Raw genomic sequence first — 25,809 nt, forward strand, 5'->3', positions numbered from 1 at the left:
AAAAAAATTAACAAACAATAATCACAATGGTATTTTATACTCTCTTACTTTCGATTAATTGTAAGATGGTAAAGATGCGATCTACTGCTGAATATCATATGAGTAAGTCTACTTGTTTCTTACTAATAGCCTCATTGAAGATACCTTTGAATTATATGTAGATGGCTCATAAAGATTTTGTATAAATGAGAGAACAGGCATATAGCAGTTATGGAAATTCTCTTGGGTTATCTTTTTCACTATTAATGAGATCTGAAATTATTTTCATACCTTTGGTATCTTCCCCTTCCTTCAGACAACTTTTCTATCTCTTCCCCAGTTCTCCCCCAACTTGTATCATCTCTGGCATGGATCTTCTCTATACTCAGTTGGTCCAATACAGCTGCTTTTCCTGTTTTTATTTCTGGTTTTGTGCCACTTAAATCTCCTCTATAAGCATATTTGGGATTGTGATATTAGAATCCAAGTGTGATGGCTAAACCATCCCTAATGAAGAAAAGAATTTCTTAAAATGCTGGGGGGGTTTTTGGGGGGGAGGTTGCAAATCTTTTCCATTTTCTCCTTTTTTTCAGTCTTTATTTTGATCCTTAAATTTCTTTGTGATTTTCTTAATTATCTTTCCAAGCTTTCTTTAAACTGGTTTTAGCCTCCACTGTTTCTGCTTTATGACTTGAAATTGTTCATATTCATCCATTATCCTTCTTTGTAAGATTTCACAAATGAGTTTATATTCCATCCCAGTGTTACTTTTGGCAACCTTCTCTCTTTATGTAAAGTATCTCAGTTATTTAACTCTCTTGGGCTCCTTGCAATTCATTTATACTGGCTAACCTTTGGGATGAAATTATCCTAGCCCATGTCAGTGTCATATCTACTGTCCATTTCTCATTTTAAATTTTCAATTATTTGTTTAATTCAGAGGTAAGCCATTTTAATTTTCCACTAGATATTTTTTTCATTATTATTCTCTCATTTTCTACTCTTTGGATCTCAGCTCTGACAAGTCTGACTATGAAATGACATCTGTCCAAGGAATGACTCATGTCAATACAGAGTCTTTTCCTATCAGTTAAAATCAGATCTGTTTTGTCCTTTATGATGTCGTTTGGTGTTTGCATGTCCAGCACCTGACAGAAGCATGATGTAGAAGCAGCTGGGACATGTAACGAATAGAGCAATGAACCTGAGTCCAAATTCAGTCTCAGATACTTACCAGCTCTGTGACACTGGGCAAGTCACTTGACTGCTGTCTGTCTCGGTTTCCCCATCTGTAAATGGAAATAATAGCACTACATTCTATACTTCTTGTGAGGATCACATGAGATAATATTGATAAGGCTCTTTGCAAACCTTAAAGCACTATATAAACGCTTTCAGCGATGATTGTGTCGGTGATGCTTCTGTGTAATCTACAAGTCTTTGGCCTCTTTCATTCCTTCTTCTTTGAACCATGCTTTTCCCTGTACTTCTCTCTATTTTCACCTCTTCCTACTTTTATACTGAAGTTACCAAGAAACCATGTGTGCTGTTTTGATCTGTAGCATCTTACAAGTTCTTTGTAGTATTTCTCTACCACTTCATCCTCAGCAACTAATCCTGGTACATGAACAATTATTTTTTTTAATTTGCAAATATTTATCATTATTATGTTAACCTACTATGCTAAAATAGGGTAATATTTGGTAATATATAATATAAGATATATTACCTATATAATATAACATAATAAAATATGGTAAAAAATGGTATGGTAAAATACCCCCTAAAGTTCTTTCTTTTCACTTTTCACTTCTACAATACAATCCAGCCTGCTCTGCCAACTCATTGTTTTGCCTTTCCAGTTTGAAGTGAAAAATCTGATTACCACTAAATAACTGACTATCACTAAAGTTCTGTTCTGCTACTTCATCATGTTATTGGTGTAACCATGTATTCTCAAAAGCTACCAGTGAGTCAGTCAACAAGAGTGTTTAAAGTCTTACTATGTGAAAGGCACCATACCAAGAACTGAGAAGGAAAGGCAAAGTCACAGTCTATGTCCTCAAGGAGCTCCCATTCTAATGGGGAGATAACATATAAATAACCATATATATACAGAGTAAATGCAAGATTTACTGCATGTAGGTGGTGCAGTGGATAGAACGCCAGCCCTGGAGTCAGGAAAACTCATCTTCCTGAGGCCGAATATGACCCCAAACACTTACTAGCTGTGTGTCCCTGGGCAAGTCACTTAACCCTATTGGCCTCAGTTTCCTCATCTGTAACAAACTAGAGAAGGAAATGGCTAATTTCTTTTGCCAAGAAAACCCCAAATGGGATCATGAAGAGTTGAACACAACTGAAACAAATGAACAACAAAATCCAAGGTAATCTCAGATGGAAAACTTTAACAATTAGGGAGAACTGGGGAAAAACTCTTGAAAAAGATGGAATTTTATTTGAGTCTGGAAGGATATCAGGGAATCCTGACAAGGAGGTAGAGGTGAAGAGGGAAGCCATTCCAGGTATGGGAGAAATGCAGTGAAAAGTCAAGAGATGGAGGGTCCTGTGTGAGGAAGAGCAAGGAGACCAGCATTTTTTGCAGTATGAGGAGAAGAGTCAAGTATAAAAAATCTGGAAAGCCACCACTAGACTTCAAACTCCCATAGTTCCTACCAGGCTGGAAAAGACTGAATACTGTGTGTTTGTTTTCCTAGGATTTCCCATGCTAATTGTGGAGAGGCTTATTAGATTAGCCACGTGGAATGGTCAAAGCTTAGCTTAAGGAACACCATCTAATGAGGGATTTCTTCTTTTGCCCATAGTAAAGACTTTAAATGTTTATCAGACATCCCTCATGCATAAATTGGCTATTCTTCTCTCAGTTCTTGATGTTTTTTCAGTACAGCCAACATTCTTGATTCCATTTAGCTTGAACCTCATCTCTGAAGTGACATCTTTTTCTTTAGAGTTTAGTAGATGATTCCATTTTCATCGATCATCACCTATCGTCTTGGTTGCTCTCCCAGTTGCCTTCACAAAGCATTTAGTCAAACCAGTTCCTTCCTTTCTAAAGGACAGTGTAACACATTGGTTAGAGTCACGTTTGAAAAATAAACTATTTCCTGAGTTATTTGTTATTATTGAGACAAGAATTGCTTAAAATATTCTGAGTTATGTCACTCTCCAAATTATCACCACATCAGGACCTGTAATAATAAATAGAAGAGCAAGACAGAAGCAGCAGGGTATGATTAGGAAGATGCTAGACCTCAGTGCTAGAGCACATGGAACAGAGAGCTTTATATCCTGAAACTTGTGTTCCTCATTTTTAGCTTTCTAACCAAAACCTGGCCTTTGGTTGATTTTGAGACACTGCTAATATTCAGCTAACTGAAATTCAAAAGTACTGTGATAACTGAGTAATGCAAGAAAGAAGCTTATCATCTTTTTAAGTACTAGGCTCTCAGGACCCAGCACATACTGTGACTCATAACATCCCTGAAGTAGATGCTTCCCATTCCACTCAACTTGAAGTATTCGGTAATGAGCTTGATTGGAGGATTGTACACTCGAGTTTCAAATTCTTTATGTCTCCCCTACAATCTTTAGAATTGTTTGCTTGCATTTTTCCACATCTGATTAAAGTTTAGCACACTTTCGGTGAAACCAGTTTTTTAAAAGTTGTAATCCCATTTGCTTCCTTTTCAAAACTGACAGTGTAACTTTTTCTTTTCTTGGTGGAGAGATGGGGGAACTATGGGGGCAGAAGTTTGCATACACCATCAGAAACATTTGCTATGAAAATAGATTTTGCTTAACTTTTAAGAGCCTTTTTAACACTATGATTTTTTACATAATTATCAATTTCCCATGTGTTCTTGATGAAGAAATCCTGTATCATGGTAAAGAGGCACATGATAATTAGGACTTAGAACCCAGTTGTTTTTTTTTTAATTTAGCATTTTCCTACAAAGTTCTCAAAGCTTTTTAATACAGTAAAATCTTAGCTATCCTCAAATTTCAAAAAAACAAGTTAATCTACCATACAAGAAGCATTTACTAGAGGGCTGTTATATGCCAGGCACTGTGCTAGGCATTGGGGATACAAAAACAAAAGCAAAAATCTCCTCCCTTGAGGAGCTTATATTCTGTTAGAAAAATATGCATATATATACATGTATACAAAACACAAGGAAAGTAAATATAAAGAAATTTTGAGAGAGAACACATGGTGGGGGGAGGGGGGAAGGAGAGGTGACTGGGGATCCAGAAAGGCTAAATAGCTGTGTATTCTAGGGAGATGAGAATTTATCTATTCTCTTAAAGTACCTAACATTTTTTTTCACTTTGACCATTGTAAACATAAGTTAGCATCTTTAAAATGTATTATACCGGCCTGCCTTCTTAAGCAAAGTACAAGATATAATTTAACTTTTTCTTATGACTCAAGATCCTCATTATGAGCACCAATTATTGTTCTGTTCTGTGAGACCAATTGAGGTTGTAGGGCGTCTTGTGTCTGTACCAAATAGCCATAGATAGCTGTGCTTTTGAATTATTTTGATTTGTAGAGGATTTTTTTCCTGTTTCCTCCCTTGTAGTCAGCTGCCATTTTATTGTTGCTGTAAGCTATACTTACCTAGGGCAGCTCCCCTTCTAACTGTCTGTTTCTGGATTTAGTGAACTTGGAAATCCAATGACTAAATCTTCCAGAATTGTATCTAAGTCAAGAATAATAAGCCTCTGGGTGAGGTCTCAGGAGCATGAATGTGTTGTTTTGAGTGTTCTTTGGCCATTTTCCCTACTTCCTATTTCTCAACTGTGTTCTACATAGGTGATGTTGCCAAATAGCCAAGTTCCAGACAGGTGAGGTAAAGAATAAACACAAAATCAATAGGGAGGAAAGTAAACTAGAACGTTTTGATCTGTTTGGTTTTTGTACTCCCTTAGTTGTTGAATAAGCAAGCATGTACGTCTCTTTAATAAAAATAAGTTGCTGAGCCTTAAACAGTATTTCCTTTAAAACTTTCAATCAAACCCCTAGGGTAACAAGCAGCATACATCCAGCTGATTTAGTTCTTTCTTATTTAGGCTTACAAAACATGACGGCTAAGCAAATAAGTGATTAGGATGCACAGGCTGTCTGTCACTGCTTCTATCTGAAGTGTAGACGAATAGCCAATTAAGGATTCACTCTGACTTTTGACACCCTTCTTTTCCTCTCCTCACAGCACAGAGTAAATAGAATGAAAGTATATGTTCCCTCTGTGACTCAACCATGCTAAATGTGTCTGGTAACACTTCCTGGACCACATTGTGCCAAAGAGTGAGCTATTTTAAAATCTTTAAGCTCTAGCTGCAGGTTCTAAATGTTTACTGATGAAGGTTAGTGTGAGCTATGGAGAAGAAATGAAGGCTGGCCTCATTTGTTGAAGCTATTTTTAAAAATTATATGTGGAACAAATGTATAACAGAGTAAACTAGTCACCACCTTGATTATTCTTCACTTAAGTTTGCACATATCTCTACAATACAGAAATAATTATTGGAAGAAGAAGAAGAAAAAGACAGTATTCCTCCCCTCTCAATCCCATCTCACCCCTGTAGGCTTTCTCCAAGCTTTAGCAGGTATCAAAAACCACTGTATTTAAGTTTATTGTGCATACTCAAGCAGCATCAAGAAAGATGTTCTTGAATAAGGCTTCTGTTTTGTTTTCATTTCTCAGGAATGATGAATTTTCTTTCCCCAGACTGGCAGAATATTAATGTCCTCCTGCCCTCTCCCTGGGTACTCTTTTCCAATTTACTTTCTGTTGATGTCTGATGAGAATTAAAGATCTTCCCCTCCATTAATGGACTTGCCCATTAAGGGAAGTTTGATTAGGGGAGATTTGTTTTGTAGGAAGGCCAACATCTTTTGTTAATTTCTAAGGAGGTGCTGGGTCAGAGGGTCATGCCCTCTGTCTCTGAAAAGTGTATAAATACTCTGAGGTGAGGTTTTACTTTGAGGTTTACTCATTGGAAGTGTTTATCTGGCCAGATGAGATTCTGGGCAGCCTCTAAGGAGCCCCCAGGCTTGGAAAATCCAGATGTTGGTGCTTCTCTCTCTGGTAACTATGTATGTATTGCTTATGATCAGACAGTTGGAAGCCCTATCTGTTGATCTCTGTTTCTCTGTTTGTATTTCCTCTGAAGTTCAGGGTGCTGACTTTTTCCCCTGATCTAAGTAAATTATATGTATGCTTGATTAAAATAGATTGTTGACCCCTCAAAAGTTGCTTTTCTTTTAGAAAAGCAGATCAAAGAAGCTGTACAGCAGGCTCTTCTGTATATATCGGGGTTCTTGCTGATACAATGACTTTGATTGTACAGTCAATCAAAATGCCTACCTGTTATAAACCACTCTAAAGGAAAAATTTTCAACCCCTTAGAAAATATTAGCTGTAGGATGGTTTCCAATGCTTTTAATAAAATTGCACCTTTCTAGGATTAAATCATTTGACTTTAACTTATTCTTAGGTATCCATTTTTAAATAACCTTATTCTAGTTGTTAAATCAGTGTCTGGTGAGGGTAACCTTCTTTTATTCCTCCCCAAAATATGAACACAGATGTAAATATCTACAAACATTGCACATATATCTTCTTGAAATGTTGTGTGCATTCTAGAGGCAATTCAATTTGATTGTTTAAAAAAACTAATTTCAAACATGAACTAATTTTATCCCTTTCACCCCAAACCTATGATTAAATTTTAAAAAATTCAAATTCATTTAGATCATTTAAAAATCAAAATTTCCAGCATAACTGTTTATAAATTAATAGCATAGTTGAACCTACAGAGCTTAAAGTCTCCCAAAATCTGGGTCTTTCATATCTCTGAATTATTCATATAGTAAATGCAGAATTGGAAGCCAAGTCTTTTTCCAAATGGCTTACTTAGGCTTATTTAAGTCTGAGCTATCAGCAGAACAGGTTTGTTTATATTTTATGATCTTGAATTGTTCAAGATCTTACAGATAAAAATATAGGTCCTTCCCAAAACTATAACTGAGTTGGTGTGACCAGTGTTTTGTCTAAGGACCTTGAAATCTGGAGAACGTTTATGGAACTTGTACTTCTTCAGCAGGGGTAAACAACTGAGTTTAGGAACTAGTTAATAAGGGTAAGAAAAATAAACTGGTTGAAGAAGAATAATTAGTTAAAATAGGAAGCACAATGGTAGCTTACTTCCTTCTTTCCCCTCCCTCCTTCCCAACATTGCCTCATCTTTCACTATGTACAGGAATCTTTTTCTCTGTAGCCTTAGGCCCATATTCTCTTTCTCACCCTCAGGTGAATTTTTCCTACAATTTTTATTTGAGTGGACTTTCCCTGCTCCTTGCCCAAATGTACGTTTTATAAACCTCTCTCTTGGAGCCAGAACAGCTCATTATGACTCTCCTCCATCCATCTCTGCTATTCATCCCTAGTTTCTTCTTGCTGTTTTTTTAAATTTCCTAGTTAGTTAATAATTTCTCCTTCAATTTTTCCTTCTTTCTTCATTTTCCTCTTTCATTCCTTCTTTTTTCTTCCTTCTTTACTTTTTGCTTTCCTCCTTTCCTTTCATCTTTCCTTTTTTCTTTCTTTTCTTTTCTTCCTTCCATCCTTTCTTCCTTTCTTTCTTCCTTCCTTCTTTTTCTTCATTAGAGCACAAAGCTAATGAGACTGAGGTCACAGATCTGGTCCCTGTGTAGACCAGCTCTGTTTTGTTTCATGGCCAGAAGTAAATCTGTGACATTGATCACAAAGAAGCTTGAATGTAAGAGTGTAGCTATGACATATATGACACTATTGGAAGTGTCATCTCAGAATACAGACACACAGTTTATTTAAGGTGCATTTACTTAAATTTAATTTGGTAGGATGGTAGCAGATGAGCCAATCACCAGGAAATAGAAATTGGGATTCCTTCCTTACACAAGATCAAAGAATCTGAGGCATCACCAACCAAAAATCACAACAAAAGGTACTCATTTGATTGATTCTACTAGGAAGTATCAGTATTCCCCCTTTTTTTCATCTTACAGGAACCAAAGAAATTGTCATCGATGTTGATGATAATGGAGTCATTTCACTGAACTTTGAATGTGATCAGATGTCCAAAGACTCTAAACTCATCTGGTCTAAGGATTATGAACCAGCTGAAGACTCTCCTCGACTAGAAGTTGATACCAAAGGCAATAAGTAAGAAATGTTTCATCAGCAGCAATGGTTTTCTCTTTACTTTCTACTGGGATGATTTTGAGAAGAAGGGATGAAACTTATATAAAACAATACACCTCACAGAATTGTCAAAGCTCATACTTCAGTATTTCAAGGATTTTATTATTTGAAGGCCGTAGGTACAATCATCACCAATTCAGACTATTGGAGATTGCAACTTAGTAGACTCTGTTATAGTTGCTATGGCTGAAAACATTCTTCACCTCCTGGCCATTTTCTGGTGATTATCCTCTCAAAACATAAGAAAAGGAAAGAGCTCAACCCAATATAAATGTTGAAGAATGCTGATAAAAATAGTTCACATTTATATTGCAAAGTATTTCCATATGTATTTTTTTTTCATTAGTGATGTCAGAAGAATTTTAACTGGTAGTGTTGAAAGAACAGTGACCTTGGGAGTCTAATCCTGCCTGCCACTTAGTAACTATGGCACTATGTATAAGACACTTAATTTCTTTGAAACTTCTTAATCTTATCTGTAAAATGGAGGTAATAATACTGTGCAAGATTATTGTGAAGTAACTGTAAAGTGATATATAAATGGCAGCTATTATTAAATAAGAGGTTTGAAGGATTCCCGTTAATGCTAAGATTGTTGAATATAAGGAAGTTTGGTGCAGATAAATATTTCAGGAGACAGAAAGGGACTACTTTCCCCATCTTCTATCAGAAAGAGCATAGTATAGAAGAATAGTTGATCTTGAATTTCCCAGTAATTCTTTATGTGACCTTGAGCAAGTCGCAAACTCTCGGGGCCTCATTTCTTACTCTTTAAAATGAGTGGATTGAACAAGATAGTAACTAAAATCCTTTCCGTGTCTAAAATTCTATGATCTCCCATTTTGCTTTTTATATTTTGCCTACCTTTGGACATCCTTTGAGGCCATGAATATTACATAATTAGATTTTTTTAAACAATAAAACTAAGTTAAAGTTTAAAAATATATATCTCATAGTACTTTGCTGGGAGATGCCAAAACCATAAGCCCTGGTCAGCAATATATTTTCAATCATAAAATCTAAAAGTACTTGAAAAAAGCCCAATATATCTTCCAAAAAAAGTTAATTTGACTTTAAATGCTTTCCCCCAAATGTATACATACTCCCAATGACATTTTACATTTATGACTTTTTTCAAAGTTAGAAGATATAATGTGTTTAATTTTTCAAGATCTGCTTTTATGACTTCCTTTCCTATTCACATATTTTATTTTCAAGGACTAAAGCTACTTTTAAAGACCTTGGAATAGATGACTTGGGAATTTACTCTTGTGATGTCACAGACACTGATGGAATTGCTGCAAGCTATTTAATAGACGAAGAGGGTAAGTTTAAGTCGGTCCACTGATGTCTGGAAAAATGAGACAGTGATAAGAGTGCTAGATTTAAAATTAAAGAAATTCTACTACTTAGTATCCAAGTGTGACTTTCACAAGTTGTGTAGCCTCTATGGCTCTTATTGCAAATTGACAGGGTTGGATTCAGGGGCATGATGGAAACAGCTCCTACTGGCTTAAGAAAGCTGGTTATTAAAATTTTGGTATGATCCTTTATACCTCAGAAGTTGGTAGATACTACAGGGCTTGTTTTATTGTTTTATTGATTGTCTTTACTTAAGAAAGTGATGGATAAAATGTTAATGGTGAAGATTGAACTTAAAAATGTGCTGTGAGTATATTTTTTTCATAGAGTTGGTTGTTAAACATTTACCCGCATACCCCTGGATTAAATGATCCCTAATGTCTGTTCCAGGTCTACATCCTATGGTTTGTAATTATTATTTGCCATTTTTATATTATGTGAAAAATCAGATTGGACATTTCATGTAGCTAAAAGAATTCTGAACTGGAAATCAGAACACTTGGGCCTAAACATTATCTGCTGTTTCATGTGTGACTCCAGTGGACCAGTAACCTCTCTGAAAATTAAGTTCTATCATGTGTAAAATGAGTATAGTAGAATTTTCCCTACAATAATATATGTGACACACCTTTTAACCCGTGTTATTATTAAGTTCTAACAGATTTCTTTTTTTCTTTCTTTACCCAGAGATGAAACGTTTACTTGCTCTCAGTCAAGAACACAAATTCCCAAGTGAGTATCAGAAAAATGTTCATGGACAGTGGTCTCCACACTGTGTGCTGAGCTAGCAACATTAATGGCACTGATAGAAATGGGACATACATTTTGGCAGTAACGTATATTTCCAGTAGCACTTCCTAGTAAATTAAAAAATCAGTTGCTGCTATCACTTTTGTTTGCGATTAATACTTCTTTCTCCAAGTGTACTGAGGATGTTGAAGCATTAAAAGTTTCCTTTAGTCTACTACCACCCAAGTGGCTCTTTTTATGGAGCTAGAAGATCTAGACTATGGAATGAATTTTTTCATATAAATATTTTGACATCATATCTCTGTCACTTTCTTCAGATATATTCATTCATATGTCTCCATGGAGAGGCAATAGGAGGTCATGGTGAAAGGGCTGGCCTTGAAGTCAGCAATCATTGGGTCAATAAGCATTTATTAAATACCTACTATGTGCCAAGCAGCTAAGTGGCATAGTGGATAGATCACTGGGCCTAAAGTCAAAAAGATCTAAGACCAAATTTTACCTTAGATACTTATTAGTCATGTGGTTCTGGACAAGTCATTTAATGGCCTTCCGCCCCAGTCTCCTCACCTATAGAACGAGGATACTGATAGCACCAACTTCTCAGGGTTTTTGTGAGGATCAAATAAGATAATAATTGTAAAGTCATCACAGTATCTGACACATCAAGTGCTTAACAAAGACTTGCTCCCACACCATATACAGAGGTATATTTTTAATTCCTAAATAAATTCAAGGAAGACCTATCTTCAAGTCCCACCTGCAACACAAACTAGCTAAGTGACTATGATCATGTTACTTAGACCCTGGAAGCTCCAGGTAATTCTGCAAACTGTAAGTTACAGATAGAGTTGCTGAGTTGCATCAGAGGAGAAAGTTTCCATGCTGGGATTTCCCCAAACTGATGAAACCACAGGCCGGAGCCAAAACAAATATCTCCTTGTCAAACTGAACTCTTTTTGAATAGTCTGACGATGGTACTAAATTAAAACCCAGGAAAGGAGTTTTGTCACTTCAGACACTCAAACTAGTCTCTGCCAGCTTACACATAAGGAAAATTAATTGACTAATTAAATGGGGATGGCCAAGGAAAGGGGCAGAGAGTCAGTTGGTTCATCTGATATATGACCTGGCTCCTTTTGGGCACATTCCTCTAGTGACCCTCTTACATGAAAGATGAGATGCCCCAGCTAAGTGTTAGCAGTGTGTAAGTCTGTAAGGAGACTCTGAAGGTTTGTTGACCTGAAAGCATCTTTTGCCGTTAATATTCATGAGCTGAGACAGTAAAAACCTGTGGAAAGTTACTCCCCAGAACTTGTGTTTAAAACCTTAAAATAGGAACTAGTGCAATGTTGTTATAAACACATGATCCTTGCATAAGTTAGAGATTTCCTTTGTATTCCATATGTTAAAAACATAGCTGCCTCTTTTAAAGGCCAACTCTCTGCCCAGCTTTAAAGAACTCCAATTAGTCTGCTCCGTTAATGTCACTGACGTGGCTATATAGTGAGAATATATGAGCAAGAATTAGGAAATTCTGATTCAAATCCTCCCACAAAGCACTGGAAAAATAATTTCTTATCTATTTTTTCATAGGCAAAATTTGGAAAAAAAAAGTGGCACTTTATAGTTGCCCTTTGTTTGCAAATGAAGCTCAAAGTATTGGGTCGATTTTTACAAAATTTTTTAATTTATTATTTCTCTCCTGGGCCTCTGCCACTGACTCACTGTGACCTTGAGTTGTCAAGTCAACAAGCATTTATTAAGCACCTCCTATGGCAGGGCCCTGTGCTAAGTACTAGGGATACAAAGACATGCAAAAGACAGTCCTGCTTTGAGGAGCTCACAGTCTGATGGGGGAGACAACATCCAGAGAATTGGGTCCTGAAAAGCTGTATACAGGATAAAAAGGAGATTATCCACAAAGCAAAAGCAAAATAAAGCGGGAGTCAGGCAATTCATTGACCATCTCTTTATCACAACGTCCTTGTTTACAAAGTAGTATTTATAATATTCAGTCGTACATACCTTAAAAAGTCCTGACAGGAATTAGCACCATATTGCTCATGAGTTTAAAAAAATACTGAATAAATTTAAGAAAAAGAGTCCAAATCTTCCCCTTTGTTAGGAAGAGAAGAGCTATCGGAAAGCCCTGTGGCTAGTACCAGTCCATTTCTCCATCCCCAGAAGTCTGCAGCCATGTTGGAAGGCCGAAATTATACGGGGATGGTTAACTTGCACTTTGGCTCCCATCTCACACTAAATTGAGTGAGGATAAGCCAGAGTAATGGACCTGAAATTTGTTAATAATGAAGTCGAGCTTTAGAAATAGTGATAGTCAACTTTCAATTATTTGTGGAAACAGAGGGGGCAGCATCCAGTCAACCAAATGATCAGTCAATAAACACTGATTGGCCTGAAGAATTTACATTTGACTAGAACAACAGAGAAGAGAAAAATGAGGGCATAGCAAATAGTGAGCCAGTCCTGAGTGAGGGATCTGCAAATACATCTGAACTTAGTAGCACATCTACAATCATTGGTACTAAAAATAGAATTGATCAGGAAATAAGTAATTTTGAGATCTCTTGAGGGTTTTTTTGGGGGGGAGGGGAAGAATAGCTAAGAGACTTCTTATTTTAGGGGAACAGGCATTAAGATCAAGTAACTTTTTATTTTTCATATGTTGTTTTGGGTAGGCAAAGAAATGAACTTGAGAATTGTATAGGTCAGGGGACCAAATATGATTTTTAATCTTTAAGTCTACGAAGAGTTATTATATCTAAGAATATAAACCATCGGGCATGTGTCCATTTCCAATAGTAGATGAAGTTTCCTCATTTTTAGAATGAAACCACAGGTCTGACCCTCCAAAAAAATTTGTGGAGGGCAAGGCCCAATTCCTCAATCCAAAGGAAGATATTTGGTAAGCCTTTAACGTAGCCCCTGTTACATAAAAGCTTTTAATTTTCATTTCTAATATTAGGGTAACACACTTTAATAATCTTAGAGCATGGAAATTAGGTTAATACATTTGTATTTCCAGGGACCTGATGGTGGGGCATAAGTGAGACACTCAATTTGTACCTGCTTCCTTTTGTAAATGTTGACTTAAGGTAGCTAAATTATTTTTAAAGATGTGGTTAGTTGTTAAATAGCAAATAGATGGCATAGTGGATAGATGCTCCATCTGGAGTCGGCAAGATCAAAGTTCAAGTATTGCTCAGACATTTACTGGACAAGTCATTAGACTACTATTTGCCTCACTTTCCTCATCTGTAAAGTAAGGCTAATAATAGCACCTACCTCCCAGGGTTGTTGTGAGGATCAAATTAAACAATATTTGTAAAACACTTTGTAAACATTAAAGTAATATATAAGTGCTAGAAGTTATTATCATTTCACATGAAATTTAATGAAGCCTGGCATTCCATTACATTTAGATGAGCAGTTACTCAATAAATTCTTCAGTCTAAAAATGTAAAAATCAATTCAGAACCTCTAAACCAATCCTTTGGGAATGCAGATGTGTAGAAAGGGCTAGGAAAGTGCATTTTTTTCACTTTAGGCTTGTGCTTCCTTCTTAAGCTGAGAAAACTGAAGTAAAAATAAAAGCAGTGTCATTTACAAGAATTCTGGAGCCCTGAAAGTGGAACTGGTGGTCAGTGCCTCTGGTGACAGCTTTAACTATAGAGCAGTTGTGGACACCGACACCCTCTCATTGGCCAGTGGAGAACAGAAATGATTCTGGACTAAATTAGAATCTGCCTGAGGCATTCAGAAAAGTAGGGCTGAGAGCAAGCTAGAAAAAGCAAACATCTAAGGCTAAAATTGGATAAATTGTCCTGTATGTCTTGTGGCATTCACTACAGTGGACGGAGAGGCAGTGTGAATTTGTGTCTGTTTTCCAGGGTTCTCTGTACAGATATAAAGAGGCAGTTCAGCATAATGGATAGAGGGCTGGTATTGGAGCCTAGAAGACCTGGCTTCAAGTATTGTCTATGATACAATTCACCCGTGTAACTTTTGGCAAGTCACTTCATCTCTCAGGGCAACTCTCTAAAACTGTTAAGCTACAAATGAGTTGCCTTTCTGCTTTGGTGGAGGGCATTTCTATAATGGGAGTTCCCCCAGTGATGAAATTGCACCTCTTGACTGTGCAAAAAATATAAAAATATATATGTCTTTTGTGGGTGTCCGCATAAAGTCCAAAATGTGGGTGGGTTATAGTTATTACATCAATACCTTTTTAAAAATTCTGGGTACATATTTGTGCATATGTTTATGTATGCGTGTGTACATGTATATGCAGATATTTATACCCACTAGTATACATGTATATAGCAAATAGGAATCATTTGGAGGAGAAAAGGGTAATTATGACCTTTGCATGGGAGATATAATGCAAAAATATTTTTATAATTTCAATTAATGTGACCCCAGTGGAAAAGATGCTGGATTTGGAATCAAGTTCAAATCTGGACTGTGTTACTTGCAAACTGGGTAATCTTGGGCAAACTAGTTCACCTATCTGGACCTCAGATGACTCATCTGTAAAATGAAGGGATTGGACTAGATGACACTTGACAGTTACAAATCTACATTCTAAGGATCCTATGAACCCATGCTTATTGTTCAGTAGTTTCAATTGTGTACAACTCCTTGTGACCCTATTTGGGGTTTTCATGATAAGATAATGGAGTGGTTTGCCATTTCCTTCTCCAGTTTATTTAATAGTTGAGAAAACTGTATAATTTTAAACTCAGAAGATCACAAAATTAGATCAGGAAAGGACTAAAAAGAGCAACTATTTCAACCCCATAATTTTGGAGATAAGAAAAATTTTATGACACTTTATTTTTTTCCAATTACATGTAAAGAAAATTTTAACATTCACTTTTAAAAGATTTTGAGTTCCAAATGTTTTTCTCCCTCCCTCCTTCCTCTCTTCCCCTCCCTGACAACAAGTGATCTAATACAGATTACACATGTACAATCGTATTAAACATATTTCCATATTAGTCATGTTGTGAAAGAAGAATCAATAGGAAAGGAAGAAATCAAGGGAAAGAAATAACAAACCAAAAAAGGTGAAAATGGTACTCTTTAATCTGCATTCAAATTGGAGATAAGATAATTTAAGCCCAATAATGTCAAAGGACTTGCTGGAGATGCCATAATTAATTAGTGGCAGAGCTGAAACTGAACCCAAGTTTTCTAGCCTCCAGTCTTGGTTTTTTATTTTATTTTTTTTGGCACAAGCTGCTGCTTCAGTTTTTATATATGCTTATGAAGAAGTAAAAAAGGTTATTTCACTTAACATTTTCTACTTGCTGTAGATAATTTATAGTCAATGAACATTTACTAATTGCCTACTATGTGCCAGGGCAGCTAGGTTACTCAGTGGGTAGACCGCCAGGCCTAGAGTCAAGAAGACTCATCTTCCTGAGTTCAAGTCCAGCCTCAGACACTTAGTAGCTGTGTGACCTTGGGCAAGTGATTTAACCCTGTTTGCCCCAGTTTCCTCATCTGTAAAATGAACTGGAGAAGGAATTGGCAATCACTCCAGTATCTCTGCCAAGAAAATTCCAAATGAGGTCACAAAGAGTCAGACACAACTGAAAAACAACTGAATTGAACTATGTGCCCTGCTCTGTATTAAAGCACTGGGGATACAAAGAAACACAAAAGACAGTCCTTGCCTTCAGGGAGCTCACATTCTAACAAAGAATACAATTTTCAAAGACCTCTGTGAAAACAAGATGAAATATACACACACACATACACATATGTATATATATATACATATATATGAAATTATGTATAAATATAGATGAAATAAGTTGGAGATGATCAAAAGAGAAAAGGTACTATCTTTAAAGAGGACCCACAAAGGCTTCCTGTGGCAGTCGAGATGTTGGCTAGGACTTAAAGAGTTTTGGGAGTGAGAGCATTCCGGACCTGGGGAAAGCCAGTGAGAATTCTTGGAATCAAGAGATGGAGTGTTCTGTGCAAGGAACAAATGGAAGAAAAACTCCGTGAATTCAATTTGTTGTCCTCACTATTACTAGTATCATTTTTTTCCTTCTGTAGCTGTCCCACTGAAATCTGAGTTGGCTGTAGAGATTATGGAAAAAGGGGAAGTTCGGTTCTGGATGCAGGCTGAAAAGCTCTCCGGCAATTCGAAGGCCAATTACATATTTAATGACAAGGAAATCTTTGAAGGGCCGGTAGGTATCATTCGTTTTTAGTCTCTTCTGATGTCATTAGAACAGAAAGTGGTGGAGAAGGGTGTTTGATTGTAACCTGAATTAATTATAAAATCATGGAGGGGACATTTCTGGTTATGTACACACAGAAGAGCCGAGGGAATACAATTTCCTCATTGAAAAAAGAAGACCTATTTCTAAGAAAGCCTTGTGGGAACCTGGATCATTACATGAATTAAAATGAGCAGTTTTTAATATTGAACACACTTCTGCAAATTGTGAAAAACTAACTTCCCAGACTCTCATGCATCAGAAAAATGCCCTTTTATGACAATGGAGTTGTCACATTCACAGTGATGTTTTCTTCACCAGCCACTATTCCAATGGTAAATAGAGGTGTTATCCTCTAAGAACTGTCATTCTTGTAACCCAGTTATGATCCGTACTTAGACCAGAGCCAACTTGGGAGAGTGAAGAAGGGTTGGGGATTCATGTTTTGCTGCCCCTAGCCTAATTCCACTATCCTATTGGCTACTTCTGTCTACTATTATGTATCCCTAGTCCTTGGGATTTAGAAAGGGTAGAGAAGGATGGCCAGTTTCCACTATTGCCAGCAACGCTTTCCAACTCAACTATCACCTTGGGGATGTGTATGCGATGATGCCATCAAGCATGACAACTTGTGGGCAATATAACTCACTGGTGACTAAATGGAGGCAATGATGAGATTTTTTTTTTTTTTGAGGATAAACATGATGGAGAGGTGAAGAAGGGGTACAGCAAATAATATTCCCATGACTTATACTGGTTCTAATAAAAAATGATAGAAAATTAACATGTTGCACATGCATTTAACCTTTTATGCTAATTAGGTTTGTTTAGTAGAAATTAACTTTAAGCCAACTTCAAATTTATGGACATGTTCATTTGAATGTGATTACACAAAGGAATATCATTAAAATAACTCATCACCTCATTTAATATATAATTTCTTTTAAAAAAATCCCAGTGGAAGGTTCATGATATGATAAAGCCTCATAAAAACAATGAAGCATCTACTTCAGTGACTCCATTTCTCACCAGTATGGGTATGACTCTCTCAGTGCATCTATCTGTACTTTCTCATCCTGCGTGAGTCTTATCCATGTTCTTTCGTAAATCCTCCATAAACAGTTGACCCAATATGCCAAAGGCCTTCCTTAGCTCATCCCTACAAACTGTTTATCACTTGACCTTCACTCCTCAGACCTTTGGATTTGGAATTCATGATGACTTGGACGGGAAATGGGCCAGATTTTACCTTTGTGCTATTTTTTTTTATAAAAAGGGTTCCTAAGTAAATCAACAATGTAAAAATCTGACAGACTAATGAGAAAGAGAACAAACTGTTTTCAAAGACTGTCACTGAGACAACTATGCTAGAATGTCCTTCAATAAACTGGTCAAATTCCAGAAACTATTATACAACCAAACCTTGACCCTATGTGACACTATATCTATATATAATATGCTAAGTACAAATAATTCTTATCTGTTAAGGACTGAGTACACATCCTGTCATCCTCTTGTTCCTATGAATGCCTGTACTTGTGTATTTCTGAAATTCGGACATTTTATTAATTCAGTTTGGCCTTCACCAATTCATCTGAATTAGTGAAAGTGTATTATATTTCCCACAATCTATTCCATTTTCCTAGATTTATGCTTAGAAGAGTATTACCTGAAAAAAAGTTACAAAGAAATCTCACTAAAATCACTACTCTGTTTCAATCAAATTTTTTTTTTAGTGTTAGTATTTTCTTTAGTTATATTGATGCCACTAAAAATACTATTTTTTTCATTTCTGCTTTTCAATATGTGCTGAAGAAATATAAAATGCACATGGACCGAAACACAGGAATAGTTGAAATGATTATGGAGAAGCTTCAGGAGGAGGATGAGGGAACATACACGTTCCAGATCCAAGACGGGAAAGCAACCAACCATTCTACTCTTGTTCTCATTGGGGATGGTAAGAATTTCACTATTTCTTTTTTGCCCTCAGGTTTTCTTACTTTCCTCATCAAAAATATCCCACAATACATATCCCACAAATATGTCATTAAAAATAATGGGGATGAAATTCTGTGTTCTAAGAAATGGTTCTCTGGGACAGGGGAGAAAGAGGAATAGGAGAAATTTAGGTGATGTAAAAACAAAATATATCAGAAAAAAATTATTTTAAAAACAGAAGTAATGGGGATGATTTCTCAGCTTTACATATTCACTGTATGATTATACATTCATGCCTACCATAGGAATACAAGGCAGACAGGACTCTAAAGAGGTCACTACACCCATATTTCTGTCTCTAGGCAAGACTGCACTTATATTATCACAATAAAAATAGTAACTTATTCCTAAAATTCCAGAGGACATTCTTATACAGCCTCTCTTGGTAAAAGAATGCAAGTGTTTTCCAACTAAATCTTGGCATTTCCACCATGTTATAACTGATATTTATTACAAACAAGCTAAATTAAGAGAATTAAAAATTCTTTACATAGTGATATATCTGCCTCCAGAGGCTGTAGGTTCTCCTCTTCCTGGAAGTCTTCAGGCAGAGGCTGGACAACCATTTGTCACACTTGTTAAAGAGGGATTTCATGTAGAGGTTGGACTAGATAACCACTAAAGTTTCTTCTAACACTTGAATTCTATGATTCTGTGATACACTTCAATCCTTCAAAGAATGTGGAATTCCATTGACAAGGACACATCCTTGATGTTGATCACACCATTCCACACATCAGTACAAAGTCTCATATGTTGCAGTAGCCAGAAAAATTCATCACTTGATGGCCCTCCTTCGGGTATTGAGCCTCTTGAATTTAGCCAAGTTAACAAATAGTCTATGGAAGCCTTTCTACACTAATTGGGCAACTAGGTGGTGCAGTGGATAGAGCAGGAGGTCATTACAGGAGTCAGGAGGACCTGAGTTCAAATCTCACCTCAGACACTTGACACTCACTAGCTGTCTGACCTTGGGCAAGTCACTTAATCCCAATTGTCTCATCCTGGGTCTTCTCTAGTCATCCTGATGAATATCTGGTCATTGGATTCCAATGGCTCTGCAGGAGAAGTGAGGCTGGTGACCTGCACAGTCCTCCCTCACTCAAAACAAAGTCAAGCGTAAGTCATGTCATCATTTCTCTGATGACATGGTCTTCTTCGTCAACGAAGGATGAACACACACACACACACACACACACACACACACACACACACACACTAATTGGAACTGCTCAAGTGTGGGCTCTGGAGCCCAGTGTCATTTAAAAGCAATGACAAGGCGTCGGGGAGGCCGTGTTAATGTCAGTACAATTTGTGACATATAAAAATACATTCATAATAAGTGCATTTAGATAATGATAATCCAGGTAATGTAAGGAAGCATGGAAAATACAAATCATTAGAATGGAATGTTTTCATTAGACAATGAAAGGTGAGAACCTCAAGTATCAGTAACTGCAATCTCCACATCTTGTGTGCCCAATTTTATCTCATTGTGATCTTTGTATTTTGTTCCTAGTCTATAAAAACCTTCAGAAAGAAGCTGAATTCCAGAGGCAAGAATGGATCAGGAAACAAGGTAAAAGTAGAGAGTAGGAAAAGAAGTCCTATCTCTTTAAATTTTAGGTACATATGGACATAGATTTTTTCTAGGATGACTTAAAATACTAACCATTTTTATACAAGTCATGTCAAATAAATATTATGGTCTAGGATATACATTTGAAAAAACATCTATTTGGAATATATTTAAATAAAGAAATAAAATTTTAAAATTTAATTCAATATTGTCATCTTATGAAGAAAATGAAATTGAATTTTGTTCTTGTGATGAATATAGTCATGGCTGATATCACTTTTACAGGTCCTCATTTTGCTGAATATCTCAGCTGGGAAGTGACTGGTGAATGCAATGTGCTGTTGAAATGTAAGGTAAGAAACATCTGAATTTTTAAACATGTAGCAGAATCAAACATAAAGACGGACAGGAAATGAAAAATTAGATCAATATGTTCATCTCCTCAAGTTGAACCAATGTGATGGAATTTATATGTATATGTCATTCAACAGTTTATATATAGACATATGTGTGCATATCTATGTCTATGTATAAACTGTTGAATGACATTTAAACTCTTAAGTAATATGAAATACTTCAAATAAAATTACATAAAACTGTCAAGAGAAGAAACACTAGTTATTTCCCCCCAACTTTAGTTATACCTGAGTTCATTCATTTTTCAGTCCCTGGGGGTCTTGTATCATCTTTGTTTTAAGCTACAGGCTTAGCTGCAGAACTATTCTGGAACTGTCTCTGCTACAATTTGCAGTTAAACATATCAGTTGTGGTCAGCCTACATAATGATGCCCCTCTGTACTTCTGAGAGTCTGCCAGTCATGCCACTGAGATAGTAGGGATGGCTCTGGAATAGCTGAGCTGATGTGCCTACACACAAATAGTGAACAGTTTTGCAATTAGGTTGCTGAATATTGTTGCTTAGCTAGGTAGGTACAATAGCTTACCTATTGCAAAATAAATAAATAAATAAATGACATTGCTTATCATCCTATAAAAATAAATGAGTTTGCAGATAAATGAGATATAGTAATTAAACATATTCCACCAAATATTCATTTAACATCTACTATATGCAAAATTTTGTGCTAAGGAGTGGGGAGAGGCAGAGATCAGTTCTGAATAGTAGCTATGACATACACAAATAGTATTTTGCACCATAGACAGTAGAACTAAGCTCATTCAAATCTGCAAATATTATTAATTAAGAAACACTATTTTGTTGCCTCTGAGGCTTTTCTTTTTTGTCAGTGTTGTCCTGGGGAGTATATACTTAGCAGTGGAATCTCTGGGTAAAAGAGTATGGATGTGATAACCACTTCATTTGCATAATTCCAACCTGTTTTCCATAATGATTATAGTCATTTGTAGTTCCACCAACAATGTTTTAGTGTTCCTATCTTTCCATGATCCCCCCAACATTGATCACTCTTATCTTTTGTCATCTTTGCTAGGTGGCCAATATTAAGAAGGAAACAAATATCATATGGTACAAAGATGAGAGGGAGATAACAGTGGATGAAAAACATGACTTTAAGGATGGTATATGTACTCTGCTTATAACAGAGGTAGGTAATCCTCACACACATACAACTTAGCTTGTTAAATGTGGTTCTTAAGGAAACCCCAGTTCCTTCAGAATAGGCTTTCTTCTCTATCACAAAGCTAAACAGGAGAGGTGTGGTTAGAAAGCAGTTATTCTGATAAAGAATTAGTGTTTGGAGGAAATGCAAACTCAGTGTGACTCAACAGTGTAACACAGCAGCAAAGGAAGCTAAAATGATCACAGGCTGAATTGAGAGACATTGTGCATTGGACCAGGAAGGTCATAGTTCCATTGCACTCCATCTGTACTCATACCACATCTGGATTGTTATGTTCAGTTCTGAGTACCATCCATGCTTTAACAATCAATCTATCAATGAACATTTGTTAATGGCCTATTATGTACCAGGCACTGTGTGACAGATATAAAAAGAGTCAAAAGATAGTTCCTGCCTTCAAGGGGATTAAGTGGAGAACACTCAGCAGAGGTCAACCAATATGTCAAAAGATCTCAAGGTCATCCAATGTGAGGCTTGGTGTGAGCAATGGGAGATATTTAGCTTGGATAAGAGAAGACCGGAAATGTGAAGAGCTTGAAGAGTTTTCATGAAGCCTTCTCTGATGCTTGGTTGTCAGTAATCTCCCTATCTCTCTGAAATTACTTTGTATTTACTCTATATTTGTCTTACTTATCAGTATACATTTTTCCTCAGGTGGAATGTAAGTTTCTTGACAGCAAGGACCATTTTTGGCTTTATCTTTATATCCATGATACCTAGAATAGGAGTGACATGGTTGGAACTGCCCCCTAGGAAAATCAATTTAGTGGCTGAATGGAGGATGGATTGGCGTGGGGAGAGACTTGAAATAAGCAGATTCACTAGCAAGTTGTTATTCCAGGATTATTTCATTGCAATAATCCAGACATAAGGTGATGAGGGCCTGATGGCATTGTCAAAGAAGAGAAGGGGCATATTCAATAGATGTTGCAAAGAGAAATCAACAGGCCTTAGCAATAGATGGGATGAGGGAGGAAGGTGAAAGACAGTCAGGAAGCCAGGATGATTCCTAAGCTGTGAGCCTGAGGGACTGTTCCCTCTACAGTAATAGGGAAAGTAAGAAGAGGAGAGGGTTTAGGGGGAAAGATAATGTTTTAGACATAATATGTTTAAGATGTCTATTGGATATCCATTTTGAGATATCTGAATGGCTTTTGGTGATTGGAAAGTCTTCAGAGAGATTGGGACAGGAAACGTAGATTTAAGAATCACCAGCATAGATAATTAAATCCATGGAAGCTGAGGAGATCACCAAGTGAAGTGATCTAGAGGGAGAAGAGAAGACAAGTCAGGTCAGAACCCTATGGGTTCATAGGCCTACAGTTACAGAGAATAATCTGAATGAAAAGATAGCAAAGAAGACTGAGAAAGAGCAGTCAGATAGGTAGGAGGAAAACCAGGAAAGAGTGGTGTTCTAAAAACCTAGAGCAAATAAAGTATAAAGGAGGAGAGGGTGACCAGTGGTGTCAAAAGCTAGCGTGAAGTTGAGGAGAATGAGGACTTGAAACCTAAGAGGTCACTGGTAATTTAGGAGAGAGCTTTAGATGCAATGACAAGATCAGAAGCCAGATGATAAAGGGTTAAGAAGAGAATGAAAGGAGAGAAAGTGGAAGCACCTATTGTAGGCGGCCTTCTCAGGGAATTTAGCTACAAAGGGCAGAAGAGATACAGAACAGTGGCGGGGACTGAAGGATCAAATGAGGATTCTTTCAGGATGAGGAAGATATAGGAATGTTTGTAGGCAGTAGGGAACCCGCCAGTAAATAGGGACAGACTAGAAATAAATGATAAAGCAGGGATGACAGAGGTGGCAATAAAGTGCAAGAGATGGTAAAGAATAGGATTGCTTGAGGGGAATTAACTTTGGTAAGGATTAAGGCTATCTCATCATGTGAGGGAAGAGATAGTGACAGAAGGCATCTGAGTGATAGGAGATAAAGAGGAAAGAAGAAAGAGCTCATGGCAAATGGACTCAATTTTTCTGTAAAATATGAGGTCAGATTCCCCACTGAGAGTGGGGGGAGGAGAAGCCAGGGGAGTTTTGAGGAGGAATGAAAAGGAATTCCTAGTATATCAACTTATAAGTTAATAAGGCAGGTATAGAAGAATTGCCTAACATTGGTGAGAACCTAGTTGAAATTGGTAACATAAATTTGCAGTGGACCCAGTCAGAATGGTTGCAGGATTCTTTTCTACCTACTTTCAGAAGGGTGGGTGGGAATGAAGTTGGGGAATGGTGGAAATGATTCAAGACTGAGGCTTGGGCAGGTGGAATCGCCAAAATGGTAAGAGGGATTGGGATTCAAGAAAGGAGGACAGTGCAGAGTTAAATTGGTTCACTAAGGAGTCAAGATGGGGAAAAGAAGAAAAAATGGCTAGTGCAGGGGAAATGGTTTTTGTATTCTATGAATGTGTGACTAAGTTAAAGTGAGAGGCATGGCAAAATAGGTGATTCTTTGATTTTCTTATTTGAACTTCAAGATAGCTCATTTCCCCCATACTGCAAATCAAACTATAAAAATATTTTTCAATCTACTTTCTGCTTATAAAGCAATGCTTCTGAATGTGTTAAAATTTTAATAAATGAAAGCATAAGCTAAGGACCTCAGACTTCACTGTTTAAATCATTTTAAGTATCACAAAGATGACAAACCAAGATTGCTAGTTAGGTACATTAGAACAGGAAGGGTCTTCTGTGAGATTGTCCTCCCATTCCTCAGACAAGAAATTTCTTATTTAACATATGTTTATGCCAGATTTACATTAAGTCGTGAGACCTTAAAAATTCAAATCCAACGGTTCTTTTTAAAGCTTCTCTCAACCTGACCAAAACTATTATTCATTGGGATGTTGTATATTTTGTCTTCCTCCTTCCCCATTTTTCTAGTTTTCCAAGAAAGATGCTGGTTTTTATGAAGTGATACTGAAAGATGACCGAGGAAAAGACAAGAGCAGACTAAAGCTGGTGGATGAAGGTCAGTCTTCCCTGCGGAGAACATGCTTCAGTTCATTGATATAGTCTATATTAAGGTTACCAGAATAATGTCTGAGGTCACATGGCTATTCATTCATTGATTTGCTTTGAATTAAAGTTCTAGTAGATGAGTTATTGTTTTATTTGAAAGTCTTCTTAGAAATCAGACGTACTGATTGAAAGCTATAAGTGCTCTCAGACGCCAAGTTTAATACACTAATTCCAGTGATTATTGTTATCTTTAAAAAACTTTCCCAGTACAAAAATTCAGCTATCAGAATTGATATTTATGTAGAACTATATGATTTTTCAAAGAACCATACCTAGACAATCTCATTTTATCTTTACAGCAATAGGTAAGATAATCACTATTTCACCACCGAGGGAATTGAGGCTCAGAGAGCTGGGATTTAAACCCAGATATTCCTAATTCCATGCCTAATATTCTATCCATTATGCCAAATATATACATATATATGTATGTTTACATATACATATATGGACACAAAAAACGTATTAAAAAGTCTGTTTTCAAATGAAGACAAACCATAAAATAGTTGATTATGATGATTATGTATGAAATTCCAAGCTACATAGCTACTACCTAGGTAAGAAGCCCCACCCAAATGCAGCCTTGCTTCTCTGAGGTTTTGAGGGATGAGGATATCTTGGTAACATTAGTCACTGTGGTATGATAGCACTGGACCTGCAGTCAAGGGAGACCTTGATCCGTGTCCAACATCACATGACCATGGGGAGGTCAGTTAACCTCCTTAGGTCTCAGTTTCCTCATCTATAAAATACTTGCTCTATTTATCTTGCAGGGTTGTTGTGAGGATCAAATGAAATAATTTATACAAAGTAATTTACAAATCTTGATATTATTAATTGCTGTTAGCATTAAATTAATAATTGTTATCAGCAATTATTAAATGCACGAAATTATAATTATTAAACAAATACCTAGTGCTTTAACTTCTTCATACACCAAACCTTGTAACAGAATTACTAACAAGTAATTGATTTGAATTTTGAC

General features: G+C 36.6%; 1 protein-coding gene and 1 long non-coding RNA gene across 6 annotated transcripts in view; one reads left to right on the forward strand and one right to left on the reverse strand.

Annotated features, from left to right (window-relative positions):
* MYOM1 (myomesin 1) overlaps positions 1-25,809 on the forward strand; it is a 165,339-nt gene that overhangs the window by 125,551 nt on the left and 13,979 nt on the right. For all 5 annotated transcript variants that reach the window (XM_072604308.1, XM_072604307.1, XM_072604306.1 and 2 more), the window contains 9 exons: positions 8,051-8,207; positions 9,465-9,571; positions 10,296-10,340; positions 16,452-16,588; positions 18,434-18,578; positions 20,139-20,198; positions 20,484-20,551; positions 21,650-21,763; positions 24,687-24,774. In XM_072604308.1, coding sequence (XP_072460409.1) covers positions 8,051-8,207; positions 9,465-9,571; positions 10,296-10,340; positions 16,452-16,588; positions 18,434-18,578; positions 20,139-20,198; positions 20,484-20,551; positions 21,650-21,763; positions 24,687-24,774 — 921 coding nt within the window. The remainder of the gene's footprint in view (positions 1-8,050; positions 8,208-9,464; positions 9,572-10,295; positions 10,341-16,451; positions 16,589-18,433; positions 18,579-20,138; positions 20,199-20,483; positions 20,552-21,649; positions 21,764-24,686; positions 24,775-25,809) is intronic.
* The window catches only part of LOC140501092 (uncharacterized), a 38,074-nt gene that overhangs the window by 7,524 nt on the left and 4,741 nt on the right, over positions 1-25,809 (reverse strand). The window contains exon 2 of the long non-coding RNA XR_011966064.1: positions 1,214-1,268. This is a non-coding gene — a long non-coding RNA (uncharacterized lncRNA). The remainder of the gene's footprint in view (positions 1-1,213; positions 1,269-25,809) is intronic.

The sequence above is a fragment of the Notamacropus eugenii genome, chromosome 4 (assembly GCF_028372415.1).
Source record: "Notamacropus eugenii isolate mMacEug1 chromosome 4, mMacEug1.pri_v2, whole genome shotgun sequence".
Lineage (NCBI taxonomy): Eukaryota > Metazoa > Chordata > Mammalia > Diprotodontia > Macropodidae > Notamacropus > Notamacropus eugenii.